We start from the raw sequence: 27,736 nt of genomic DNA on the forward strand, positions 1-27,736 counted from the left end.
GGGTGGTGTAATCATGGACCTCTTGCTTTTCATCCCACCCCCTTTCCCTCACTCCAACCCTGCCCTTCTGCATTTATGCTTTTGGGTATCCATGAACTGCTGCTTATCTAGCTAGTGCAGCCTCATGTTGAAGAGAAAGAGCTAGTTCTGACCTCTGATGAAGAAGCACCATCACTTGATCTGACAACTACAACCACTAGTTTGGATACTGTGCGAATTGTAGAGTCAGGAACAGCACATGTGAGCTGCAGCCAGGCCAGTGGGAAAAGTTAGAAGTATGCCAGCTCCACAGAAAGTGATGTACAGGACAGTGCTAATGAACATGTGCATTAAGGTTTTTTGCTTTTATCTAAATGCATTAAGGTGCTTGGTGCATGGGAAGGGCTGCCTGTCAGCCTCTTGTCACTTTAAGGAGCATGGAGGAGTTTGGCTTCAGCATGGCATAGGCCATCGTGCAGAGTTTGGAGTTCAGCCTTTCCAGCGTGAGAATGAGGCCAAATCCATGACCGCACTTGCAGGCCCAGTCATGAGGCAGCGTCAAGTGGCTGATGTTTCTGCTTCCACTATAGCAGAAGTGCAAACCACCCAGTGTCTCAGTGCTATAGTGGAGATCCATTAGGACAGGCAAAGGCACCCACAAGACAGGTACTAGAGGATGCAGAAGGATGAATAGTTCATACTTGTATGAATTGTTGGATAAAGATGTTATGGAATTGTCATTTGTCAGTGGTGTTCATTTCAGGATTTTGGCCAGGAGGATGCTGTGATGATAAGTGGCAGTTGGATTGAAAGCTGAAGCAGTTCAAGAAGGCAGCTCACCACCACCTTCTCAAGGGCAATTAGGGATGGACAATAAATGCTGGCCTAGTAAGCAACATCCACATCCCGTAGACAAATAAAATTTTTTAAAAAAATCCCTGAGTGGTCCAGGCAGCAGAACCGTTGCTTTAGGTTGCTGATGATTTGCTCCACAATATTCCTGTTTGCTGCATGGCACATATTATAGATGCAGTGTCCTTGCATGGTCTGGTCATAGATCAAATTAGCCAAGTGTGTGGAGGGTATCCCGTGCCAGCCACTGGTTTGCTTAATATAGCTGCCACAGGATGAATGTGTCTTGGCTGCTGTTAAGATAGCAGGCATTGATCAAAGGGAACTCTTGATCATGATCACACAGCAACTGGCATTCAGAGAATGGTAATCCTGTGGTTCTGGAAAAACTCCCCCTTAACATAAAGGCAAAATACTGCAGATGTGGAAATCTAGAACAAAAACAAAAATACTGGGAAAAACTCAGCAGGTCTGACAGCATCTGCGGAGAGAGATACAGTTGATGTTTCGAGTCCGTATGACCCTTCATCAGAACTAAGACATAGAGAAATGAGATGAAATATAAGCTGGTAGAAGGGGGTGGGACAGGAGAGCTCGATAGGGGGCCAGTGATAGGTGGAGGCCAAGAAAAGACTACCAAAGATGTCATAGACAAAAGGACAAAGGGATGTTGACGGTGATGATATTATCTGAAGGATGTGCTAATGGGGACATTAAGGGTAGCAAACAGGGCAAGCTAGTGGCAGATGGCCCGAGTGGGGGTGGGGTGGGGGGAAGGGATCGAAATGGGCTAAAAGATGGAGATGAAACACTAGATCGAAATAAATTTAAAAATAGGAGGGAAAAGAAAAATATATTTGTAAAAAAATTATAAATTATTGGAAAAAGGGGGATCGGAAAGGGGATGAGGATGGAGGAGAGAGTTCATGATCTGAAATTGTTGAACTCAATATTAAGTCCAGAAGACTGTAAAGTGCCTAGTCGGAAGATGAGGAGCTGTTCCTCCAGTTTGTGTTGAGTTTCACTGGAACATTGCAGCAGGCCAAGGACGGACATGTGGGCATGAGAGCAGGGTGGTGTGTTGAAATGGCAAGCGACAGGGAGGTCTGGATCGTGCATGCAGACAGGCTGAAAGTGTTCCGCAAAGCGGTCACCCAGTCTGCGTTAGGTCTCTCCAATGTAGAGGAGACCGCATTGGGAGCAGCGAATGCAGTAGACTAAATTGTGGGAAGTATAAGTGAAGCGTTGCTTCACTTGAAAGGAGTGTTTGGGCCCTTGGACGATGAGGAGGGGGGAGGTAAAGGGGCTCCTCCTTAACATGTTGGGCTAGCAGAGCCATGTTTGCACAGGTAATTGCTACCTGCACCACTTCCCTCAATTTAGTCTACTGCATTCGCTGCTCCCAATGCGGTCTCCTCTACATTGGAGAGACCTAACGCAGACTGGGTGACCGCTTTGCGGAACACCTTCGGCCTGTCTGCAACCCACCAACCTGCTCCTCCTTTTGCTTTTCTCTGATCGATGAGAAGATGATAAATTCCCCTCTTCTGGGGTAGAGGACCACTGTGAACTCCCTGATGCAGCAATAGAAGACAAGCTGCAAGATGTACTGGTATCACCTGGTCCCACCTGGAAGATTCCACTGACAAAGCAATTGGGGGCAACAGTGACTTTGGTCACCGGCAGTGCCGTTCTCAGCTGCAGATCAGGCTGAAGGAGATGGCACAGTTCTGAGACTACCTCCTTGTTGAAAGAAAGACACCTCACAAGCTGCTCCTGGCTGAGGTGAAGTATGAGAAGGGCTTCCTAAAGACCTCAGTTTTCTACTGTGAGGCCTGCTCCTCCTACTCTCTCAGTACACTGCTTCCCCTCTATGTTGACCGATTTCCATTTCTATTTCATGCTGCAGCCCATGGGGGACTGCAACTACAGCCTCCATAACTGAAGCAGGCTTTCTTTTGACAGGGAAGTAAACTCCTCTAATCTGCTAAAATAAAAGCAAAATACTGCAAATGCTGGAAATCTGACCCAAAAACAAAAATTGCTGGAAAAACTCAGCAGGTCTGACCTGGAGAGAAAGACAGAGTTAACGTTTCGAGTCCAGATGACTCTTCTTCAGAACTCCTCTGATCTGCTTGTCTGAATCCAGCTCCACTCTTCTGAAAATCCAGAAAGTTAGCAAAACTCTTCAAGAACACAACACTGTACATCTACAAGCTCTGCACCTCACCTGGAAGTTGGATGGTTATACCTTTAAGTAGTACTGGTTAACTGAACCTGCATGGTTCAACTTGGGATATGGTAAATCAAGTCTGTGTTAGTGGCTAATTGATACTACAGTCCACCCACTCTGCATGCTTCTGGTGCACACATGGCATGCCTGCACTAGCATCCTGTCAGCAGATGCTGGACTCATTCTGCTTGCTATTACTTCACTCCGCGGCTTCTATAGCACCAGCACTAGTGTTGTTATGGAGTTCAAATTCATGGTCATCAAATTTATGCCCAAAATATAAATTTACATTTATATAAATTGAGCACAATAGAAGAAAACTTCCCATTAAAAGTACAATTATATCAATGAACAAATTCAACAATAAAAATGTTGTTGCGTGGTGACCTAAATAAAAAAATACAGCTTTCAGTAGAAAGGACAGCAGAAAGGGTTAACTTTATTTATAAGATATCGTCAGACGCAATTGCGCCATTTGACATAAATATTTTTGAAAAGAATTTCCCGATTTTTTTATTTTAAGGAATTGAAAAATCCTTTCAAACAGCAGAATCATTTGTAACGTCATTAAAAAAAATTAATTCTCATCAGGGAAGACAGCATTTTAGATCAAACTTCAATCACAGAATAGTAATAGCACAGAAGGAGACCATTTAGCCTATCAAGTTCTCACTGGCTCTTTTGTAATGCAGTCCAGTTAGTCTCACTTTCCTGCTCTTTCCCCATTTTTCTCCTTCAAGTGTTTATCCAGTTTCTTTTGAAGGCTACTATTGAATCTATAGCTACCCACCCTATCAGGCTACGTGCTCCAAATCCTAACCACTTGATGCACAATGAAGTTTTTCCTCATGTTGCCTCTGCTTAAACTGAGGCCAGGTCTAGCCTCATGGGTAGATGCAAACAAACCCACAACACTATTAACTTTCAGAATTCACTGTAAATAGACACAGACTGAAACTGGGTGGATTAGGAGGTGCTAGCTTGTAATCTGTATCTCCGTAAAAATATTTCTGGTTCTTTTGCCAATCACCTTGAGTGTGCGCTTTCTGCTTATCGGCCCTTTTGCCACTTGTTTCTTCCTTTATCTAAACCATTCCTCTTAGCATCTCAGCTCTAGGGAGAACAACCCAGCTTCTCTTATCTATCCACATGACTATAATCCCGTATCTCTGGATTCATTCTAGCAAATGCCTTCTCTATCCTCTCCAAAGCCTACTCATCTTTCCTATAGTCTGGTGCCCAGAATTGGACAAAATAGAAGAAAATTTCCCATTAAAAGTACACATATATAAATGAAAAAAATTAACAGGATATGTAAGCAAATATATGATTTCAATATATTACAAATTAATCATCTTGGATAGAACAGGGCTTTTAAATAAATATTTTTCAAACTTCTTAGCATTTTTTCAAAGAGGTCTCCAATGCAAGATTTCCCAGTACAAGGAAGATGAGTAATCAAGCAATATCACCTCATATGCACTCAAATTCCATTTCAAATCATTAAACATTTAAGGACTTCAAAACTATCAATTTTGGATGTGGAAGTCTCATATCTGGAACTGAAGATTTTCACACAATTTGCAGCAGTAACCAGAATTTCACTGTGGTGGCAATGAAACTCAGATTTTCACAACTGAAGAGTCAGTGAAAACTCAGTTGTTCCAAGTTAATCTAGATCAATGTTTTATTTGTTAAACACAACACAGAATGAATAAAACAAAACAAAATGGCATGTGCTTACAAAAAAGTAACTTTTGACATCTTTTCCTGTCTCTATCTTTTGTTAGCTTCAAATGACTGTAAAAACACTGAACATAACTAAATAAAAAGTTATTTTTCATAGTGAAGTAAAACCTTCAATATTCTTACATAAAAAGGTTAAAGAGTTCAGAGCTTGCCATAGCTTGTGGAAGTTGTAGCCTTTATTATAGAAAAAGGACAGCATGTTTCTCTTTTTCCTTCATTCTGTCATAGATTTTAATTTTTTGATTAAATCAATTTTCAATCTCTGGTGTGTTTTAATTAATCATATTCTGCACTAATTCAAAATCTCAAACTCAGTCTGCCTTCATCTAGGCCTGTTAGCTCCTGCAAAATTCTTGCCACTATTCTCTGGAATATGAGAGAACTATAACACGATATATATGCATTGGTGAGACCACGTCTGGGGTACTGTGTGCAGCTTTGATCTGTCTGTGCTTTTAACATAATTTTACACACCTTTCACATAATATAATGGTCCTAAGCTCCTTTGCAGGAGCATTATAGAACAAATGTGACATTGTACCACATTGGGAAATATTAGGTCAAATGACCAAAAGCTTGCTCAACCAGATAGGTTTTAAGGACCATCTTAAAGGAGAAAAGAGAAGTAGAGAGGTGGAACGATGGAGCGATATAGGGGGGGAATTCCAGAGCAAGGACCTGGATAGCTGAAGACATGGCCACCAGTGGTGGAATGATTAAAATCGGGAATGCTCATGAGGCCAGAGTTGATGGAGCATAGAGATGTAGGGAGGTTGCAGGGCTGAAGAAGGGAAGAAAGAGGCTTTGGAGGGATTTGAAAACAAGGATGAGAGTTTTTAAATCGAGCCTTCGCTTAACTTGGAGCCAATGCAGGTCTGTAAGGACAAAGGAGAAGGGTGAATGAAATGTTATGTGACTTTGGATACAGGCAGGAGAGTTGTAATCTCTAACTTGCAGAGGAAAAAAATGTAGGATACTGGCTAGGAGTGCATTTGAATAATCAAGTCTAGAGGTAACAAAGGTATAAATGAAGGTTTCAATAGCGGATAAGCAGAAGGAGGGGTAGAGTTGGGTGATGTTCAGGAGTAGAAATAGATGGACTTAATGATGGCGCGGGTATGTGGTCTGACGCTGTTCTCAGGACCAAATATAACATCGAGGCAGTATACAGTCTGGTTCAGCCTCAGACAACACAAGGGATGGATTTTGTAGCAAAGAAACAGGGTTTGTAATGGGGACCAAAGACAATGGCTTTGTTCTTCCCACTATTGTATGTTGAACAAAGAATCAGACAACTTAAAGAGAGAGGGGGGGGAGTCAAGAGCAGTGAAGGAGAGGTCGAACTGGATATCGGCAGTATACACGTAGAAACTGATGGCATGATTTCGAATAATGTTGCTAAGTAGCAGCATGAAGATGAATTAAAGGTGGGATCGAAAATTTGTAAACATTAAAATACCTGAACAGTACTTTCTTTGTAAGGTTTAATTCATAGTTATATTACCTCTTTAGGCCTTGGATAAAAGTCATGGTAACAAGTGCCTTCAACCTCTGGCCCTTGGCTCGTCCTCTGAGTGTCTCCTGAAGTCTTTTACACCTTCTCTATATTTGAACTCTTTCTTAGGCCTCTTTCTATAATTCCAAACCATCAAATTTTACAAGATGAATCACTGACACTCATCATGCTGTTATTCAATTATAAGGATGACACGTACACAAGGTCTCTTTTTGCTCAGATTTTGTTATTGCAACTCCCTAATAATACTTACTTTGGCTGTTGGGGTGTTACCAGATACAGCTGCAACCACATAAAGGAACGTATCCTCACACTGAAGAGATCGGGGATCCTTGACAGTTACCGGTCCCAGTGAGAGTCACGCCTTATCCTACTGAGGGAGAAACATCAGCCATTCCTATTGTTCTTTATTAGATTTTATTTGATGCAGCCAGTCTGTTAACCTTGATGACTGGTCCTGCTTGTTTTTCACTTTGTTTTTTTGCTGATGGCCAGCTTCTAAGTTTAGCCAGAGTAGTTCAGTACTTCTCTGTTCAATGTCTCACTTCCCTAAATATCCCTTTCCTAATTTCATCTGCACCTGCAAGGCATAACAGTCTTTTAGGTTATAAAAAATGAGACCAAAACATATATATTATGATTATAGGGCTGTGAGTGTGAAACCAAGTGACTCTGTGTTTTCATATCAACTGCTACTTGTCAGGTTGCACTTCTTAGGTTTCTTAAGGAAAAGAAGGGATAATGCTGTGGTGAGGGTCTGGTGGTGTTGGTTTGGGGGCGGGGGGTGCTAGTCAAGAGACACATGCTAACACCATTTACACCTTGTAATCAGAAGAATTTATGGGATGAATGCATGTGGGATTTGAGAAGGAGGATTAGACATGAGGTTGGCATCATTATCATCAATGATTCAGCTCTGCTGCTATTTGTGGCCTCACCAGTGGCCCTACTGATAATGGCCAGCATCTTCTCCCCCATGGAGATTAAAAAATGCAAGTGCATCTCTCTCCTCCTGGTTATTTCCTGTTGCCACTGGTTCTGCGGCACCTACTCCTGCAAGAGAGAAGGATAAGTGTCAGTGGGTATGGTGCAGTGTGTTTGGATGATAAAGTTGTGATGGTTGAATGGTGTGTGCAAGATGTGGGTTTAAGGCTTGCAATAGTGCTGGCATGTGAGGTGAGGCATATGAATTTTCAGATTGGAGTCCTGATTAACGTACAAACAAAAGAAATAGGAGCAGGAGATTTCCAGTCAAATGAGCTGCTGCAGCCAGAATGCAGCTGCCCTTAAAAAGCTTCAGGCTACATTTAAGAAGTGCAAGCTAGCTTTAATTGTGGCTAGCCTCGTACACACTCAGATCCCCTGCTGACCATGTAACTACTCAGAAGTGTGTTTAACACTGACTGCATGCAATTAACATGGAACTAAGCAGGTAGCACAAAGTTTGCGTGCTGCGTCCTTTACTTTCAGTGGGCATGGGCTAGCTACACATTGTGATCCCGATGCCTCTTAATGGACCTTATTGAATTTCTAGCCCAATAACATGAGAATGCTGAAGTATAATTACACACAGCGAAGAAGAGTAATAGATGTTCATAGCAAAGTTGAATATTACTAGTAAAGGAAAAAAAGGCTTGAATTTATATCGTGCCTTCCATGTCCTCAGGACATTTAATACACTTTATATCCAACTGGTTACTTTTGAAGTTGAGTGCCCATTGTTAGACAGGTTAATGCAGTGTTTAATTTGCACTGAGCAAAGTCCAGCAAACCACTAATGAATGACTGACTAGATAATTTGTTGTTTTGAGTCTTCTCCGCCGATGCTGCCAGACCTGCTGAGTTTTTCCAGGTAATTCTGTTTTTGTTTTGGATTTCCAGCATCTGCAGTTTTTTTGTTTTTATTAATTTGTTGTTTTGGTTGGTGTTGGTTAAAGGAGAAAGATTGATAAGGAAACGGAGAACTCACCTCTTTTAATGTTACCATAGGGTCTTTTACATCCACCTGCGCAGACTTGCAGGTTCATGATTTAATGTTTCGTCCAAAGCTGCACTCCTTCAACGCTGCACTGATGTGTCAACTTAGAGGTTATGTCATGGAGGCCATAATGGAATTTGGAACCATGACCTGCTGACTTGTAAGCAAGACTGCTACCAACTGAGCCAATCTGACGCTCATTTGGGAGGGAAGTGCGGGAGTGGGTGCTGGAGGGCGGCCATGCGCTCCCTGTGCGGGCGGGGGGGATTCCCTCAGCGGGAGTGCGCTCTTTCATATATGTACCCGGAAGAGCGCACCCGTCTCCCTGAAGCAAAGTGCTGCCTCAGGGAGGTTGGCTCCGATTTAAAACTTTTAATAAACACGTTTAAAATTTTTCCCTGCCATGTCCATTCATGTAACACTGTCACATGAGTTGGGACATGTCCATAAGTTTTATTGAAATATTTCTTAAAAATTTAAATACCCTCATGAAACCTCATCCCGCCCGTGGATGAGGTTTCATGCTTTTTCCGAGGCCCGCCAGGGCTCCCGGCCTGCCCTTCTAACCTTAAAGTTGGACGGGCAGGTCCATCAATGAGGTTAATTAATTTTTTAATGGCCTTAACTGGCTGTTGACAGTTCGGTGGGCATGCAGCCGAATCAGCTGCACGCCCACCAAACTGAAAATCTAAATGATGCTGGGTTTCGTCGGGACACACGCCCAACGTATCCCAGCGTCATTTTACACGCTGGCAAACGGGCCCCGCTACCGCTTGCCAACCAGAAAAACCTGCCCTTAGATTTATTTGAATAGAAACCCATTGGGGATGGCTGAAAGCTTAGTTATCAGATCAAAAACTTTGACCTGCAGGCGCTCCTGCCCCTTCTGTAGCTAAACAAGCTAATCTTGATCAGAGACTGGATGTTGATGTGCAATCTTCACAAACTTGGCCCTGCTATTAAATATTGCCATAAAATGTTGACTGATGAGATGGGTATAAACTGTGTGGATGAATGTGCATGCAAACAAACATTAAATGGTTATTATACTCCTCATGTTCACATATTTATATGGTGAGTGAAGCATAATGTGATTTGCGACATGCAAAATAATACTTAGTTTTAAAGCTTAGCCTATTAATGTGATGATCTACATTTAGTGGTTATGTTTACTGATACATGTCCTATATATAAATAGGACTGATAACTAACATATTTGATTGATGGTAAAGTCCAGATATAGAAATCTGAAGAGACCAGCCATACTTGGTGGTAGCAGGTGTATTGGATCTCTCTGGGAAGAAGTTACTTGTCAAACATCTGAACAATGCGTTCCGAAGAATAACTGTGGTGATCAGTTTCAATGCAGTTTAGGCAAGTAATTCTTTGGATAATAATTGAAGATCAAAATTGAAATATATTTATAATTTTGCCACCTTTTATTTACATTTAGCTGGCCAATGATTCTAAATCCTCCTTTTAGTGAAAGTCAACGTCAAAAATGACATGTGATGGATTGAACAAATTGTGGTGGAATTGTGAACAGAAAGATGCTTTTGCAAGCACTACCTGTTTTTTTCACATTACTCCTCTTGTCTCCTGAATGTGATACCAACAGTTGTCTGATATTTTGACAAAGTGACAATTTTCATTGTATATTGCTGAAAAAAAGTATTCTGTCAAAGCTTTTCATCTTGAATTCATCGGGACAATTGCCAGAATATCAATGTCAGGGGAAGCAACAACTTTCTACTATATAAGAAGAGACTGCTGATTGGTTGGCAAGTGGAATCAGATTGGTAAAGACGCTGCATGGAGAATGCACCAGTTAATGGTGACAGACAGTTAACTGCCAAGCATTGTTTGAAATTTAAACTAGGTAGCTTGACTCTGATTGATTAAGGCAGTGTCCAGTTTGAATCAAAGTCAAGCTGCCTGGTTTAAATTTTAAACAATGTTTGGCAGTTAACTGTCAGTCACCATTAACTGGTGCATTCTCATGACAATGTTTCCACCAATCTGAGTCCAATTTCCAACCAATCAGCTTTCTCTTCTCATGTAGTATAAAGTTGATGCTTCCCCGACACTGGTATTATGATCGTCCTGATGAGTGCAAGATGAAAAGCTGTGGCAAATGCCTTTTTTCAGTAATACTCAAGTTCTGTACTACCAAATGACAATTTTCATTGTCTATATAACTCAGTCCCACATCAGATTTTGCATTTACTATGAGCCAGGGGCACCACCACCTCACTTTTCAAGTCCTTTCTAATTCTGCTGTTTCACTCACTGGCATAAGTGCAGCATATAACATCTATAGATTTGCAGTGTGACATAATTGCTTCACCACACTTGCTGCCAAGTAAGGGTGTTCAAAACCCTTGATATTTCCAGGCTGGTCTGCCCCATAGTCTGCCATATGTGTAACAAACAAGACATTGACCAACAAGATTTTTGCATTTTCAATGACAAAAAGAGTTAGTTATCCATTGATGCTATATTCTTCTCATTGTTATTTTTAATAACAGTGGTTTAATTCATTAAAAACAAAATTAGGCTGTTCCTAAAATAAAAGTTCAAGAAATTAAATATTCTTTTATTGTTGAGAAACCTAAATGAGAGCTTATTGGGCAGGATAGCTCTGAGTTCGAAGAGAGTCATTAGAAAGATGATATACCTCAGACGGTGGTGATTAGGTGATACCAAACTTAGGCTTTGAAAACTCTCAAAATACCTTTGTAAACTAAATATAATTATCAATATGTGAAATTCATGTTTAAAATCACTAATGAATATTCTTTCAGGTCGATGTATTAAAAGACGTTTACTGTGCAATGGTGAGAATGACTGTGCTGATGCTTCAGATGAGGAAAGCTGTGATTCTAATGATCCAGATGAGAGTAGAACCTTCTGCAGTGACTTGTTTTCAATCCCAGGTTTACAAGTAATTATGATTGGGTAAGTCATGTTAATAATTCTAGCCCAGATTCAGTTGGGCTTTATTCTTTAGTTCACCTCTCTGTCTTTTATGTTTGCAGGCTAATATAATGGTAATATACTATTTCATGTGCCAGACTATAAACTGGATGTTGCATGATGCTCTCTAGCTAGTAGATTAATATCCAGTCATTAGATCTCTGTTGAGAAAGCAGCAACAGAATCAGTTATCACAGAATTCAAGCAGAGTGTTAGCTATGAAATTTATACAGGCCTGACTTAAAGGGAGTAATTTTGTCTTTTGGTCATAGTGTTAAACATGTGATATCAGATCAGATAATTATTATACCATCTCTCAATATTGATGAATATCCTGTTGATATCTCTTCCTAGCATGACAAATGAGTCCATTTGCACACAATAGCAATCTTGTAGTATGTATTACAGTTCACTCAGGGAGTCCGGGTTGCTGTGGCAACAAACACTTTTAAATGCATATTGTAATCTGGAGCCATGGTTGTAGGGGCCCCAAAGTTCTTTCCTTCACATGGCTGACCAGAAATCTCTCCTGCTCTTACCACCTACTATTGGCATGTGTTGGAAGGATTTGCAGGTTGATACTCAACCGGAGTGGATGCGTTATGAATGCATCTTCCTCAGCCATCAATACCTGGGGTGAGACCCAAGCCTGGAGCTTGTGGCTTAGAGGCAGGGACACTACCCACTGTGCCACAAGACCATCAGCAATCCTTGTAGCTTTCTGAAATAGATAAAGGAAACTTCTGCGCTGTAAATTGTAATATAAGGGTCTGACACATAGGGTTAATGTGGGACTGAGTACAGTACCACCCACACAGTGATGTAAGAGAGCACATGACCAGCAGCTAGGATCAGTCTCATGTTGGTTGGAGCCATATGTACCGGCAAACATGGAGACAGCTCCTAGCTCGCACCCTTTACTGGTATATTTGAAAATAGTACTAAAAGTCAATAAAGACATACAGTTAATCTACTTATGACTACGAAGACTTCATCAGACCTACTGAGCCAACACCCTACAACATGGTGGCAGCTTGTGGAAAAACTCAAGACCTTGCAGAAAATGTGGAGAAAAACTGAAATGCTGGAAGACTGAGAAAAAATTCAGAAAAGCAATCAGACCTGAAAAGAAGCTCCAGAAGCACAGACACAGGGGGAAAAATCACCAGGAACAAGCTCCAAATAAAGGCTTGGAAACTGAAGACAGAGATTTAACATTCCTTACTACAGAGGAAGACTGCATTGCATCTCCTTTGGAAGTCCAGGTTCAAATGCCAGAGCACAGTCAGCAGACCTAGCAAGGGTGACCTAAATCTTTTCAAATTATAAGTCCTAAGAATTTTTGAAATAATTCAGAGTCAGGAGTGCAGTTTGGAAAATCCCATTGCTAAAACCTGACCCCCGATTCAATGCCTGACACGTGGCCTCCGAACTCTCCCCAAAACAAAATAAAAATTTATTAGATAATCTGGGATAATATAGGCTTCTAAACTCAGCTGAGAGAAAGCAAAAGTTAGGATTCAACAAATTTGTGACATTAAAGTAAAATGCTGAGCAGAGAACTCTGCAAGCAGCCATTGTTGTAATTTGTTTTCAAGCTGAGTGCAGATGCCACAGTAGCGGAGCTCACCAAAACTGGCAAGCATGGAAAATCCCTTTGTCTCCAAGTGAATGGTGAAGCTATCTTGAAATTCAGAAATCTCTTAAAGCAGAGCCTACACTTTAACCATGGATCAGAATTCCACTCATCCACAACAATTTGGACTTATCCAAGGGCCAAACCTAATGGGAAACTTGGTGTCTTTGCTAAAACTACTGGACTGCATCAGGTCAAGGTACAAAGTCAGAAAAAGTCCAAATTATTATTTTTTTTAATACTGGTTTGGTGAACTTGTGAATGAATTAATTCTAATGCAAAAGAGTAATGAATCTTCAACCAGCTTTGATGAAATATTGAAAGCCTTCGATGAATATTTTAATTTTCAAATTATGGAGTGCATAGAGCATAAAACGAGGGCCAGGAAACCCCCAGTAAAGCTATGAAAATGTACGAGACATTATCTAAGCAAACCACATGAGAGCACCAGAGAGGCAAAGAATTTTCCAGAAGTCCCAAAAATATATCTTTTTGGAAATCTCGACACATTACCCGAACTGCAAGGGCAGGTGGCAGTGCAGAGTGAGCAGCTGACTTGAATGAAGGAAAGCTATCAGATGAAGTCTAAAATACATTAACCCTGCAAAAGGAAAATGAAATAAGGTTGGAAAATGTTCACATCAAAGCTGAAAGTTTTGAAACACAAAATTCAAGCTGAGTATATACCTTTGAAAATGCATGATAAACTAAAGTCTCCAAAGAACAAAACTGTTTGAGATCTGAACAGAGTTCTGAGGCATCACAAAGGTACCAGGCGGAAATAACAACTCTGAATTCCATTGTTTGCAAATCAAAACAAGAGTTGGGAAACCTCAACCAGAAATACAGCCAGGCACAACATCTGGCAGAAAATGCATTCAAATCAATTGCAGCCTTGAAAGAACTGAAAAACCAGATGGCAGAGAAGACTCAGGAATGTTCTATATACCAAGAGGAAGCCAAGAGGTACAAGAAGGAGATGTTTGGAAGAAAACTTGGGAAAACATTACATTTCTAAAGGTATAAAGGAACAGATCAAAATTAAGAACCTAGAATGGCAAGAGAAAGTTGAACATCTCACTAAAGTGTGTGAAGAGTCTCAGAAACAATTGACAGAACTGTGTTTACAGAATGTGAGATCGAAGGATAGCACAGAGGAATTATGCTTGTGGATGAATTAATTCTAATGCAAAGCATTGAGAACCAACTTTCATGTACAAAACATGAGTTTATAAAGGAAAACAAGAACTGATGAGTACACTGGAATGTCGCTCACAGGAAGTAGAACACTTGAAAGAGAACTCGAACCATTTAACTGATGAACCTGTAGAAGCAAATTCAACAAAGATAGATCTTCAATTAAAACTTGATGAACTTCAAACATTAGAAGTCTCTATAAGCATCATGCAAAATGTCTGGAACAGGAGAAAGAATTCCTGATGCATCAGAACAGTTGCTTGAAAGTGGAATTAACAATCAAAACTGATTAACTTCTTGAACTTTGGTCAATCTGAACAACGTTAATGTTGATTTACGCAAAATGGAAGAGCAAATCTTGACTTTGAAAGCAGGTAACAATTGACGATCTAATGAGTGAATTTGAAAAGCCCAAGGAGCAGTCAGTGACCATAGAAGAAAGATTCCAAACAGAACTGAATGCCCAGGTGAAGTTGTCAAACTTATGAATTCCGCAGATAATTCTGAAACAAAGACAACTCAACTTACCAGAGTAGTTGCTGAGCTGAATGAAAAGATTCATAAGCTCGAAAAAGAACTGGAAAAGCAGAAAGTACTCAAAGTAAAATTGTGGAACAAGTGGAAACGACGGTTCCAGTCTTGAAATGTAAATTTCGACACACATCACAATGACCCGCACAATGACAGAAGAAGCAAAACAAACGACAAGGCAATAAGCACAATGTTCGTTCACCCCTCAAGAGTGAGTTAGGGTAGCAATCACCAGCCAGCACAACAGCTGAATTGTCCAAATTCGGTTCAACACGAAAGAATGGAAGAAATGGATGAAAATATACCCATATGCCAGAACAATCTTCAAGCCTACAGGAAGAACCAGCAGCAACAGAGCCTACTACTCCTCTGACAGTAGTGGAAATGAGATGTGGACGGTTTATAAGGCCTCTAGATTGCCTGAAGCTTTGAATTCAAGGACCTGAAGGGAGGAGATGGGGTAGTGATAGTATAGTAATGACGATGTAAATGTATGATAGTAATAACAATGTAAGACATTTGGATAAAAATTTTGGAGGAGGCATAGTATAACTGTCTGGCACATATAGGGTTAATGTGGGACTGAGTATAGTACCACTCACGCAGTAATGTAAGAAAGTACATGACCTGCACCCGGGGTCAGTTTAGCGTTGGACAAAGCTGTGTGTACCAGCAAACATGGAGACAGCTCTTAGCTTGTACCCTTTACTGTATATTTGGCAATAATTCTAAGAGTCAATAAAGACTTACAGTTAATCTATGTATGACTATGAAGACTTCTTCAGATCTACCAAACTGTAACCTGCAACATAAATCATTCCTACCAAGAAGTTATTTACAGACTGCCCAAATATGCCATATGTAGTATTATTCCATCCAGCAGAAAGCGAATATTTTTGTCCATCAGTTCAGATTGGTTTAAAGTCAAGCCTCAAGGTGAAAAGACATTATGCTGACCCAGCTTCCATTGCAAAAACAAATCGTCATTTAAATTAAGAAAGGAATGAAATATTGTGTATTGATCTCTGAAGCAAACCTGATGAAAACTTTTTACCACTTTTATGTATGAATGCACTCCTGTGACCTCAGCAGCAACCTATCCTGGAATTGGTGGCAGTTTCCCAGCCTCTTTGCAGCCACAATATATCGGTGGCTGCTCTAATTAAGTTTCTAGTCAATGGTAACCCCCAGGATGATGATGTGGGATTCAGCAAAGGTAATGTTGAATATCAAGGGGAGATGGTTAGGTTCTCTCTTGTTGAAATGATCATTGCCTGGCACTTGTGTGGCGTGAATATTACATGCCACTTATCAATCCAAGCCTGAATGTTGTCCAGGTCTTGCTGCATTTGGGTATGGACCACTTCAGTATCTGAGGAGCCGCGAATGGGACTGAACACTGCAATCATCAGCACATATCCCCGTTTGTGACCTTATGATGGAGGGAAAGTCATTGATGAAGCAGCTGACGATGATTGGGCCGAGGACACTACCTTGAGGAATTCCTGCAATTATGTCCCGGGGCTGAGGTGACTGACCTCCAACAACCATAATCAGCTCCCTTTCTGTTAGGTCTGATTCCAACCAATGGAGAGTTTCCCATTGACTTCAGTTTTGCTAGGGCTCTTTGATACCACACTCAGTCAAATGCTGCTTGATGTTAATGGTAGTCACTCTCACCTCACTTCTGGAATTCAGCCCTTTTGTCTATGCTTGGATCAAGGATGAAATGAGGCTAGGAACTGAATGGCCCTGGTGAAAGTCAAACTGACTGTCAGTGAGCAGGTTATTGCTGAGTACGTGGTGCTTGATAGCAATGTCAATGACACCTTTCATCACTGTGCTGATGATTGAAAGTAAACTGATAGGGCATTTGGAGTTGTCCTGCTTATTGTGAAAAGGTCATACCTCAGCAATTTTTCTCATTATTACGTAGATGCCTGTGTTGCAGCTGGAACAGCTTGGCTAAGGGCATAGCTGGTTCTGGAACTCAAGTCTTCAGTACTACAGCTAGGATGTCGTTAGGGCCCAGAAACTTTGCTGTATCCAATGCCATCAACCGTTTCTTGATATCGCATGGAATTAATTGAATTGAAGACTACCATCAGTGATGCTGGGGACTGGAGGAGGAGGTCGATGTATTTACCTTTCCTCTATCTTGATTTCACATTTCACATTGGGAATTTGCGGTTCCCAAGTTCCAGTATTGATTCTTTATTAGCATATCAGTTCTATGTTCCCGTGCTGTTTGCACATTCTGAGTAATAGCTCTATGTACATTTTTTTCTATATGTTGTCCATTCATTTTATATATTCCTTAGTCAGTAGATTAATTCTGCTTGTACACTCTGTGGCAAATGCCTACTAGTGCAGGACTGCAAGTAGAGTGGTGCAGGGTTTTGCAGGTTTTAAGAAAATCTAAGAATTGAAGTTTTTCCTTAGCAGTTCCAGCCAGGTTATTGCATTTTTCCTCCATTGCTGCCAGCTCTGTGGCATCAGACTCCTGGTATTCACGTGCTCTGCTACCTCTGCCCACTGCTGCCTGTCAAGGCACTCTATATCTATTTTTAAATTTAAAACAAAATATCTATTTGTGGGGAGGATCCTCCTCCTGGTCACTTCTGCCACCAAATCTCCATGACACAATCCAAAAGCAAGGAGGGAGTGACAAAGGTGGGGGTGGGGGGGTGGTGTGGGGGTGGTGTGTGGTGTGGTGGGGCGATGAGGTGAATGGAAATGGGAATTCTGACATTAAAACATTCACTAGAGGCACCTCCCAATTAAACATCATGAGTTTTGCTTGTTTTTCTGCACTCACCCACCACCACCCCCCCAACAATCACAAGTGCGAGCAGCACTGAAAACTCATCCTCATTCTATTAATTAGGTACCTACCTCAAAATGGCATCTGCCTCACATTAATTGGCTTGGGTGGACATTTCTTGTCTGTTTCGGATGCTACTTCAAAATCACGTCCTGTAGCAATTCTCAGAATTGCCAGTGGAGCATTGCAATATTAAAATGTTCATTTACTGATTAAATGCTGAATTTATTCTCCAATTTTTTAAAGCTATAACATCTTAACAAATGAAGTTGGAAGACCTGTTTTAGATTCTGGATTTGGTGGATATTGTGAGTATGTGTACAATGGGGACTGGAGGGACCTGCGATATGACAGTGAGTGTGAACGCCTCTACTATAACGATGATGAGAAATATTTCAGAAAACCATACAATTTATTTAAATACCGCTTTGAGGTAAGCAGTGAATTAAATTTGCGTTTCAAACCTTTCCTGGGCAGAAATGAAAAACATAGGCTAGAATTTCGGGCCCCATTGGCATCGAGCGTCATGGCGGGCACGGGGGAGAGGTACAATCTGGTGAGAAGGCCAAAAATTGGTTTCATGCCATCATGAACCCAGTTTGCAATCATTTGTTCTACCTGTCAATGGCAGCTGCATTTCCCGCCACCACAAATCGGGATCCTAACTTCAATACTTTAGCATCTTATTAAAAGCCCAGCTCGCCGGAATCATCCCCCCACGCTGGATCACCTAGGCATCACGCCGACGTGTTTCACAACTGTACATAAGCAATGTGCACCTGGCAAGCTGCACTTCGCTTGGGACTTCAAAGTTTGTTTGCCTATCTTGCTTCGGGCAGCACTTGTGGTCATGAGCGCCAGGATTCGCAGGCAGCAGCACATCACTTTCAGGGGGGTTCACAGGTTGGCCTATGCCTACAAGACCAGCCATAAGGTGGGGGTAGCTTTTCAATGACAGCATGGCTAGGGCTTGCTTGCAGAAGGGGGAGAAGTGGCATCAGGCAGGGAAGAGGCTGTTTAGTGAGGGCTGTACTGGGCGGTATCCCAGGATGTGTGGGGGGCACATGTTGATCTGTGCAGGAGGTCTCAAGGTGGTGAGGGCTGAGGAGGCGGTCTCCAGAGGACCATAGGACCATGAGACGTAGGATCAGAAGTAGGCCATTCAGCCCATCGAGTCTGCTCCACCATTCAATGAAATCATGGCTGATCTGATAATCCTCAACTCCACTTTCCTGCCTTTACCCCATAACCCTTTATTCCCTTACTGATTAAAAATCTGTCTGTCTATCTCAGCCTTGAATATACTTAACAGTGCTCTGTGGTAAAGAATTCCACTGATTAACTACCCTCTGAGAGATGAAATTCCTCCTCATCTCTGTCTTAAATGGGTGACCCCTTACTCTGAGATTATGTCTTCTGGTCCTAGACTCTTCCATAAGGGGAAACAACCTCTCAACCTCTATCCTGTCAAGCCCCCTAAGAATCTTATATGTTTCAATAAGGTCACCTCTCATTCTTCTAAACTCCAATGAGTACAGGCACAACCTACTCAACCTCTCCTCATAATAAATTCCCTTCATTCCCAGGATCAACCTAGTGAACCTCCTCTGGACTGCCTCCAATGCCAGTATATCTTTCCCTAGATAAGGGGACCAAAACTGTTCACAGTATTCTAGGTGTGGTCCTAACTTGTGCCTTGTATAGTTTTAGTAAGACTTCCCTATTTTTATGCTCCATTCCCTTTGAAATAAAGGCCAACATTCCATTTACCTTCCCTATTACTTGTTGAATTTATGTACTAGCTTTTTGTGATTCATGGCACGAGGAACCCCAAATCCCTCTGTGCTGCAGCTTTCTGCAGTCTTTCTCCATTTAAATAATATTCAACTCCTCTATTCTTCCTGCCAAAGTGCATAACCTCACATTTTCCCACATTATATTCCATCTGCCAAGTTTTTGCCCACTCACATAACCTGTCTATGTCCCTCTGTAGACTCCTTGTGTCATCCACACCACTTGCCTTCTCACCTACTTTTGTGTCATTTGCAAACTTGGTGATAGTACATTCGTTTCCCTCATCCAAGTCATTAATACATATCGTAAATAATTGTGGCCCCAGCACTGATCCCTCTGGTATTCCACTATTGACAGGTTGTCATCCTGAAAATGTCCACCTTATTTCAACTCTCTGTCTTCTATTAGTTAGCCAATCCTATATCCATGCTAATATACAACCCCCAACACCATGGGCCTTATGTGTGGTATGTTACACCTACTGGTTCCCCTTTATCTATCCTGCTTGTTACCCCCTCAAAGAATTCTAATAAATTTGTCAGGCATGATTGCCCCTTCATGAAGCCATGCTGACTCTGTTTGATTGTATTTCTAAATGCTCTGCTACTATGTCCTATATAATAGACTATAACATTTTCCCAGGGACAGATGTTAAGCTAACTGACCTATAGTTAGCTATTTTTTGTCTCCGTCCCTTTTTGAATAAGAAAGTTACATTGGCAGTTTTCCAATCCTCTGGGACTTCTCCAGAATCTAAGGATTCTTGGAAGATTACTACCAGTGCATCCATTGTCTCTGTGGCTACTTCCTTTAATATCCTGGGATGCAACCCGTCAGGTCCAGGAGACTTATCGGCCTTTAGCCCCATTAGTTTCCTTAGTTTTTCTCTAGTGATAGTTATTGTATTTATTTCCTACCCCACTTTTGCCGCTTGATTATTTAGTATTTTTGAAATGCTATTAGTGTCTCCTAATGTGAAGACTAATGCAAAGTATTTATTCAACTCCTCTGCCATTTCCTGGTTCTCCATTATTATTTCCCCAGCCTCATTCTCTAAGGGGCCTATGTTCACTTTGGCAGAGGTAGCCATGAGGAAGAATTTGCAGAGTGTATTTCAGACAGTTTCCTAGAACAATATGTTGTGGATCCAGCCAGGGATCAGGCTACTTTTTATATATTTAAAGAAGCTCTTACTGTACATTTTTATATTACTTGTTAATTTAGCCTCAAAGTTTATTTTCTCCCTCTTTTTCTGGTCATCTTTTGTTGGTTTTTAAAACTTACCCAATCATCTGGCTCACCACTAATCTTTGCCACATTGTGTGTTTTTTCTTTCAGTTTGATACTATCCTTAACTTCCTTGATTAATCACGGTTGGTTTATCCCCTTCCTAAAATCATTTTTCCTCACTGGGATATATCTTTGTTGTGAGTCATGAACTATTTTCTGAAATGTCTGCCATTGTTCATCAACCATCTTTTTTGCTAAACAGCTTTCCAAGTCCGCTCCAGCAAACTCTGCCCTCATTCCTTTATAATTACCTTTATTTAAGTTTAGCACAGTTGTTTCTAACCCAAGTTTCTCACTCTCAAACTGAATGCTAAATTCTACCATGTTATGGACACTGTTTCCAAGGAGATCTTTTACTCTGAGATCATTTATTAAACCTGCCTCATTACACATGACCAGATCCAAAATAGCCTGATCCCTGGTTGGATCCACAACATATTGCTCTAGGAAACTGTATGGAATACACTGGGCAAATTCTTCCTTTTGGCTACCTCTGATAATTTGATTTTCCCAACCTACATGAAGATTAAATTCACCCATAATTATACAGTCTTCTACCACTACTACATTCCAATTTCCTCCTCCCACTTGAATGGCTCCCTGTACCATGGTTTGCTCATCCTCCCTGCAGTCCTCATTATCTCCTGATTTATTCTCTGTCCTACAGTATAGCTACTGTAGGGGGGCCTATAGACTACTCCCACCAGTGTCTTCTACCCCTTGTTTTTTCTTACCTCCACCCACATGGATTCTACATCTTCCAGTCCATGATCATTCCTTGCTATTGTACTTATTCCATCTCATATTAACAAAGCTACCCCACCACCCTTTCCTTCCTGCCTGTCCTTTCATAAAGTCACATACTCCTGAATATTTAGTTCCCAGCTTTTATCTGCCTGTAACCATGTCTCTGTAATGGCTATAAGATCATACCCATTAACCTCTATTTTTGCCGTTTATTCATTTATTTTATTCTGAATATTAGGTGCATTAAAGTAAAGAGCCATTAATTTTGCCTTTTTACCATTTTTCCCCCTTTGACCCTATTTGCTGGTGTTTTTTTTAATGTTTGTACACTCTGTCCCTTCCTGTTACACTCTGGGTATCATTACCTAAATAGCTGCCCTTCAATGTTGCCATATCCTTTTGCTTTGTAAAAGCATGTATCTCCTCTCCAGAACTGCCCCCCACCCCCAACCCCACCCCACCCCCCTATTTAGTTTAAAGCCCTTTCTACAGCCCTAGTTATTTGATTTGCCAGGACACTGGTCCCAGCATGGTTCAAGTGAAGCCCGTCCCACCAGACCAGCCCCCTTCTACCCCAGTACTGGTGCCAGTGCCCCATGAACTGAAACCCATTCCTCCCTCACCAACCTTTGAGCCACACATTTAACTCCTTAACTTTATTTACCCTATGCCAGTTTGCCCGTGGCTCAGGTGGTAACCCCGAGATTATTACCTAGGAGGTTCTGCTTTGTAATTTAGCTCCTAACTGTTCAAATTCTTTCAGCAGAACCTCCTTTCTAGTCCTATCAATATCACTGGTACCAACATGGACGACAACAACTCCCAATCCCAATCCCAAGTTCCTCTCCAGCCCTGAGGAGATGTCCTTAACCCTGGCACCGAGCAGGAAACACAGCCTTCGGGACTCATGCTCATGGCTGCAGAGAACAGTATCTTTCCCCCTAATTATACTGTCCACTACCACCACTACATTCCTATTTCGTCCCCCCACTTGAATGGCTCCCTGTATCATGGTGCCATGGTCAGTTTGCTCATCCTCCCTGCAGTCGCCGCTCTCATCCACACGGCTTGCAAGAACCTCGTAACTGTTGGACAATTGCAGGGGCTGAGTCTCCTCGAACACTACCCCCTGGGTCCCCATACCTGCTTCACCTGTAATCACACCCTCCTGGCCCTGATCACAGACCAGATGTGAATTACCTAATCTGAGAGGTATGACTGCCTCCTGGTGCAAAGTGTCCAGGTAACTTTCCCCCTCCCTGATGTGGCGCAATGTCTGCAGCTTGGATTATAGCTCCTTAACTCAGATCCAAAGTTCCTTGAGCTGCTAACACTTACTACAGATGTGTTCGCTCTGAATCACCTTGGTGTCCTACAGGTCCCACATACTGCAGCAGCAACACATCACCTGTCCTGCCATCACTATCGTATTTAATTTAATTTATTAATTAATTACTCTAGTATTCCTGCTCTTTACACTTGAAGATCCCCTGCTCTTCACACTTCATTGTAATTAATTTTTTATATCTTATTCTTAACAAGACATTTTTGAGAAAAAAAAGGCTAGAGACCTAACCACAAACTAAAGACCTTAGTTGTACTTTAAAGACTAGAAATACTCACCAATCCTAATCACCAATCAGCTGCTTTCCCTGCCCTTGTTGGGGTTCATGATGTCACTCCGCCACTACCCGCTCACCTCTAGCTCAAAATATACCATTTTGAGCCTCAGGAATAAAATAAACCTTAATCAATTAGCACATATTCACCAATTAACCAGCTTCTTTTCCTATAGCAGAGCAAAGATCAATTCCTGGGGGCTGAAAAAGTTTAGGCAAAAGCAACCAAACACCTTTTTCCCTTCCTCTGCTTAACTCCCTTAACTCACACTCAAGTGCTAAGTCACACTAAGTTGGCTACTTATATATGCTCCTAACTGAGCCACTTCATGAAGATCATTTCAGCTGGTTCTTAATTAAGCTGCTCTTTCACTGGAACCCTTGAAAAAACCCAGTCCAGATGGACATGTGAGGGTGTGTTAGAGAGTGAGAAGTGATATCCCTTGAATGAGACGCCAGTGAATGTGTGATGGCCTTGTGAGTGGGTGAGTTTAAAGTGATAAAATTGTTGTCTTACCCTGGATGAGATCATTCGTCCATTTTCTGCATTGGATGTCCAATCTCTTGTGTGCAGTATTAGCACTGACTACCTCTGCCACAGCCTCCCGGAGAGGTGAGACTGATGGGCCTCCTGTGGCCAGAGGCGGGGTAGAAGACTTTGTAGTGAGCCTCCACGGTGTCCAGAAAGTGTCCCAGGGATGTGTCACTGAACCGGCTGGGGGGATGGAGTGGGGGGTGGATGGCTGAACTCTTCTTCGCTTTTGAGGCCATGTCTTCACCTGGGCTGCAAACATTGAGAAGTGTGCACGCGGCTGCAGTTTAATTATGGAGCCCTGCATGAGGAAGTGGTGAGGAAACTGCGTGGCAGGCAAATTGGTGGCCACCCACCAGTGAGATGGCGTGCTTTCTGTGGCTGCATAATTAATGAGGCAGGAGTGGGATGATACAATATGAAAACCTGCCATTGTGGCCGGTGGGTAAAACGACTCTTTCCTCGCCCGCTACCACACTTTGTGCAAATCTGGGATGACTCCACCCGTAGCAAAGATTTTGCGCACCTTCACTAGTTGCTACAATAAATCAATGGCAGGTCTATCACATACCTTCAATAAAAACATTTCAATCCATCATTGCTCTCATGGCTTAATTGTCCAAACTCTAATTTCCAAAGTTGTGGCTACATTCCACATTGTTACTGCCCAGCCAAGTGTTTGACACATATGACTGGTCACCCTAAGCCCATTTCAACTCATATTGATTCATGAGAAATGTTAAAATTAGCAGACTCGTGCATTGATCCAATTTCCTGTCCAACTTGTTGTTTCAGAAAGTAAGCAGAGATTTTACTGACATCTGACAGCTTCCTTCTTTGTTGATGGTGGTTTATGTCAAATGATTTCTGCTCCCAAACATTGATGTAAAATTCACACTGGTGTAAGAGTTCTATGTACAAGTCTCAAAAATTCATAGACTGCAATCCCAGGCTTTGAGCCAGGATCATAGCTGCTGGTGCCCTCCAGTGCTGATCCCTCCAAAATTTACAGAGTCATTGGAAATGCACTTAACTCACATGGGTCAAGTGACTATCCACAACATCTCAGACAAATCCCTGGCAGGTCTCCTCTCTTACAATATCAACTGGGAACTCCCAGAGTAATGACAGGGAATTCAGCAGAACCCTTGAGGAAATCAGGTCTACATCGAGAAAAACACAAAATGTTTGAAAAAAACAGGGACATTTAACATCAAAAGTAATAAATTATGCAACCATTGTTCTTTGACATGGGTCTGTCTCACTATATAATTCTTACTCCTCCATAAGGAGAAAGGGAAGTGGAATAGAGGAAACCATATACTGGCCTCCCCAACGTGAGAAACCTAAACCCACGCCACCTCCCCACCAAAAATTGCTGAGTATTTATAAATCAACGTTGCTGAAGTGATTGGCACTAACTTCGTAAAACAAGCTCTTTCTGTTTCTCTCTGACCTGTCCATAATAAAACTTGCTGCAGACATTCTTGGTTCCACAGAAAGAAAACAGGGCAAAAGCTTAAGTTTTGCCCTCTTTCACAGCTATTACTAGATGAAATTATCCCTGTCCCATGGGGGTGAGTTTGAATGCGGGATTGTCAGGAAAGTCTGAAATATTTGTGTGGGGTAAGCTGGCCAACGCTTTACCACCTTCGGGTAAACTTCCCGGAGGCAGGTCATCACTGAGAGAGGCGACCTGCCCAGCAGGGGCAGGCAGCTAATTAGAATAATTAAACGTCCATTTGTGCGCTGATTAGGGTTGCTGTTGAGCTTCCTGGCAGAGGACAGCCCCCCTACTGAGGGCCAAGTGCAGCTACTGTTCCACTTCCCTCTTATAACTGGAGAAGTCATTGACTCTCAGAAACTCACCCAGCTACCATTTAAAGAATTATGCTACCATTTATTTAATTATGTAAATATAATGTTTGTCAGTGAACCAGTTCACCTTTCCTGTTATCGATCATTTCACCTAACTTTGTCTCTAGTGGCTATTTTTCCTTTCCACCTTTACTTTGTGCTGATCCTATTTAAATATTCTTCATCTGAAAGTTTCAAGGCACAGAAAGAAGCTATGGTCCAATGCAGTTCCTAGGCCACTGGGGCAAGGTAGCTGAGGGTCAGCATGTGTCAAAGGTTTATGACATGGAGGGAGAAAAATGGAGAGGAAAAGTAAAAGAAATCACATGTTGAAGTGCAAGTTCTATCATAAATTGTGCAGTAATTAGTTATAAGATAATAAGTTTTATCTCTGACAACTGTTAAACTCCTTCGCTTGTTTGTACTTCATTCATAGGCAATTGCTGATTCTGGATTCACCGTGGAGGTTCACAATGACGTTCATAGTTTAATGACAGCAGTGAAGACTGCGGACTCTTTTGAATTTGGACTCGGTTTGAAAATTTCTATTTTCAGAGCTACAGTTGGGTTTGCAGATTACTCCACATTTATTAAAAATGTAACACAATTTGTGGGAAAGGTAAGTAAATAACAGATAATATCTGTAACATTTTTGGTTCTGAAATAATTATTGTAAGACATAAAAATTACCAGATTGTTTCTGATTTTATTTAGTTAACAAGAAAGTCTTATTTTACTAGAAAATGTTCTTCCTGTGCTTCTGTTATTTTTCTTCCATATTTGTCTGAGTGAGATTCCATCAGATTGCTTTACTTCTTTAATATAACATAACATGAGTAAAAATACACACAAATTAACACATGCTACAGTTTCCTTACATTGGAATTCATACACAGAACAACATAAAAACAGTAGAGCATCATGCACTGGAAAACACATAGGTTGGGGCGTATGTGTACTAAAATGCAATATTATGTGACACACAGACAGCATACATGACAACATATGGTCTGCAGTGTTCCCTATTTGTAAGATAGCTTCAGGTCACAGTGTGCATTTTATGTAAGATAATACACTGACCACAGCATGTGATATACATTGCAAAAAGATAAGACAGAGGCTACAGTATCATTATATGTAAGATAAGCCACAGACTACACTGTGACATTATATGTAAAATAAGCCATTCATTATCAGCTAACAATTGGAGTCAACAAACTTCCTAGAATTCAATCTACCATCATGACACAATAGGCAGAATTTTCCGTGCTCATTGGCATTGGATACGTTTGGCAACCTGAGCAGATAAAATGGTGAGAAGGTCAAAAATCAGTTTCACAATGGGTCGTGAAACCAGTTTGCAATCCTCCGACCTGCCCGTCAATGACAGGTCACGTTTCCCACCGTCAGACGTTGTGAACTTCACTGTAATACATTTACATATCATTATGAGCCCAGCTCGTCGGAATCATCACCCCAAGCTGGATCATCCAAGCGTGATTGCACACTCATGTGTTTCACAAGAGCATTTATAAGGTGTGCATCTGGTGAGCTGCAATTTGAGAGGGACTCGGAGGTGAGTGCACAGTAACATTGTGCAGCACTCATGAGGGTCGCCTGTTGGACTTCAAGGTTGAGGCACCACATGTACAGGCAAGGGCACAGGCAAACCACTTTTTCCTGAATGGCTGACTGTGCAGTGCTGGGGCAAGGGCTGTCCTACAGTTGAGGCGAGTTGGTAGGGGGTGGGGGGGGGTGGGGAGTGGGGGCAAGGGCTGCCCTGCAGCTGATGGTTGTGCACAAGCACTTGTGGGTTTGGGGGAGGGAAGTGGCCACACATTAGGGAAATCTTGTAAAAAGTGACCATTCCTCTGCAGCTGAGACAGTTCAGCCGCAGGCACATTGACATGCTTGGGGTCAGGCCTCTAGCTTATCCGCTCACTCAAGCAGAACAGAAGCATGAAACTGCCACTGAGTGCTCCAGAGCTTTTCACCCCTTGGGCACAGATTGCAAAGTAATGAGTATTTTAGTGGACTACAGAACAGTTATTCGACTGGGCACATTGCCCAGGACCAGGAAAGCCAGGAAGCAAGAGCACTGGGATTGTGCAGATCTCAGGTTACCCATAGGTGCAGGGTGCCATCGACTGCACTCACATGGCACTCAGATCTCCATGGCAATAAGCGGTCAACTACATCAACCTCTAGGGCTTCCACTCACTGAATGGGCAGTTGGTGTGCGACCACCACAAACGCATCCTGCAGGTCTGCACATGGTTCTCAGGGAGTGTCCACGACACCTTCATTCTCAGTCGGTCTCACATCCCTGATATCTTGCAGGGTCCACAGAAGCTGCAGGGTTGGCTCCTCGGGGACCAGAGCTACCCGACGAGGCTTGTGGCTGATGACCCCTGTTCTGCAGCCTC

At 41.9% G+C, this 27,736-nt stretch overlaps 1 protein-coding gene across 1 annotated transcript in view; it reads left to right on the top strand.

Annotated features, from left to right (window-relative positions):
* The window catches only part of LOC121289362 (complement component C8 alpha chain-like), a 71,862-nt gene that overhangs the window by 22,912 nt on the left and 21,214 nt on the right, over positions 1-27,736 (top strand). Inside the window, exons 3-6 of the mRNA XM_041208733.1 lie at positions 9,540-9,681; positions 11,112-11,265; positions 17,718-17,904; positions 25,747-25,929. Of these exons, the coding sequence (XP_041064667.1) occupies positions 9,540-9,681; positions 11,112-11,265; positions 17,718-17,904; positions 25,747-25,929 (666 nt within the window). The remainder of the gene's footprint in view (positions 1-9,539; positions 9,682-11,111; positions 11,266-17,717; positions 17,905-25,746; positions 25,930-27,736) is intronic.

Source organism: Carcharodon carcharias, chromosome 16 (genome assembly GCF_017639515.1).
Source record: "Carcharodon carcharias isolate sCarCar2 chromosome 16, sCarCar2.pri, whole genome shotgun sequence".
NCBI classification, from domain to species: domain Eukaryota; kingdom Metazoa; phylum Chordata; class Chondrichthyes; order Lamniformes; family Lamnidae; genus Carcharodon; species Carcharodon carcharias.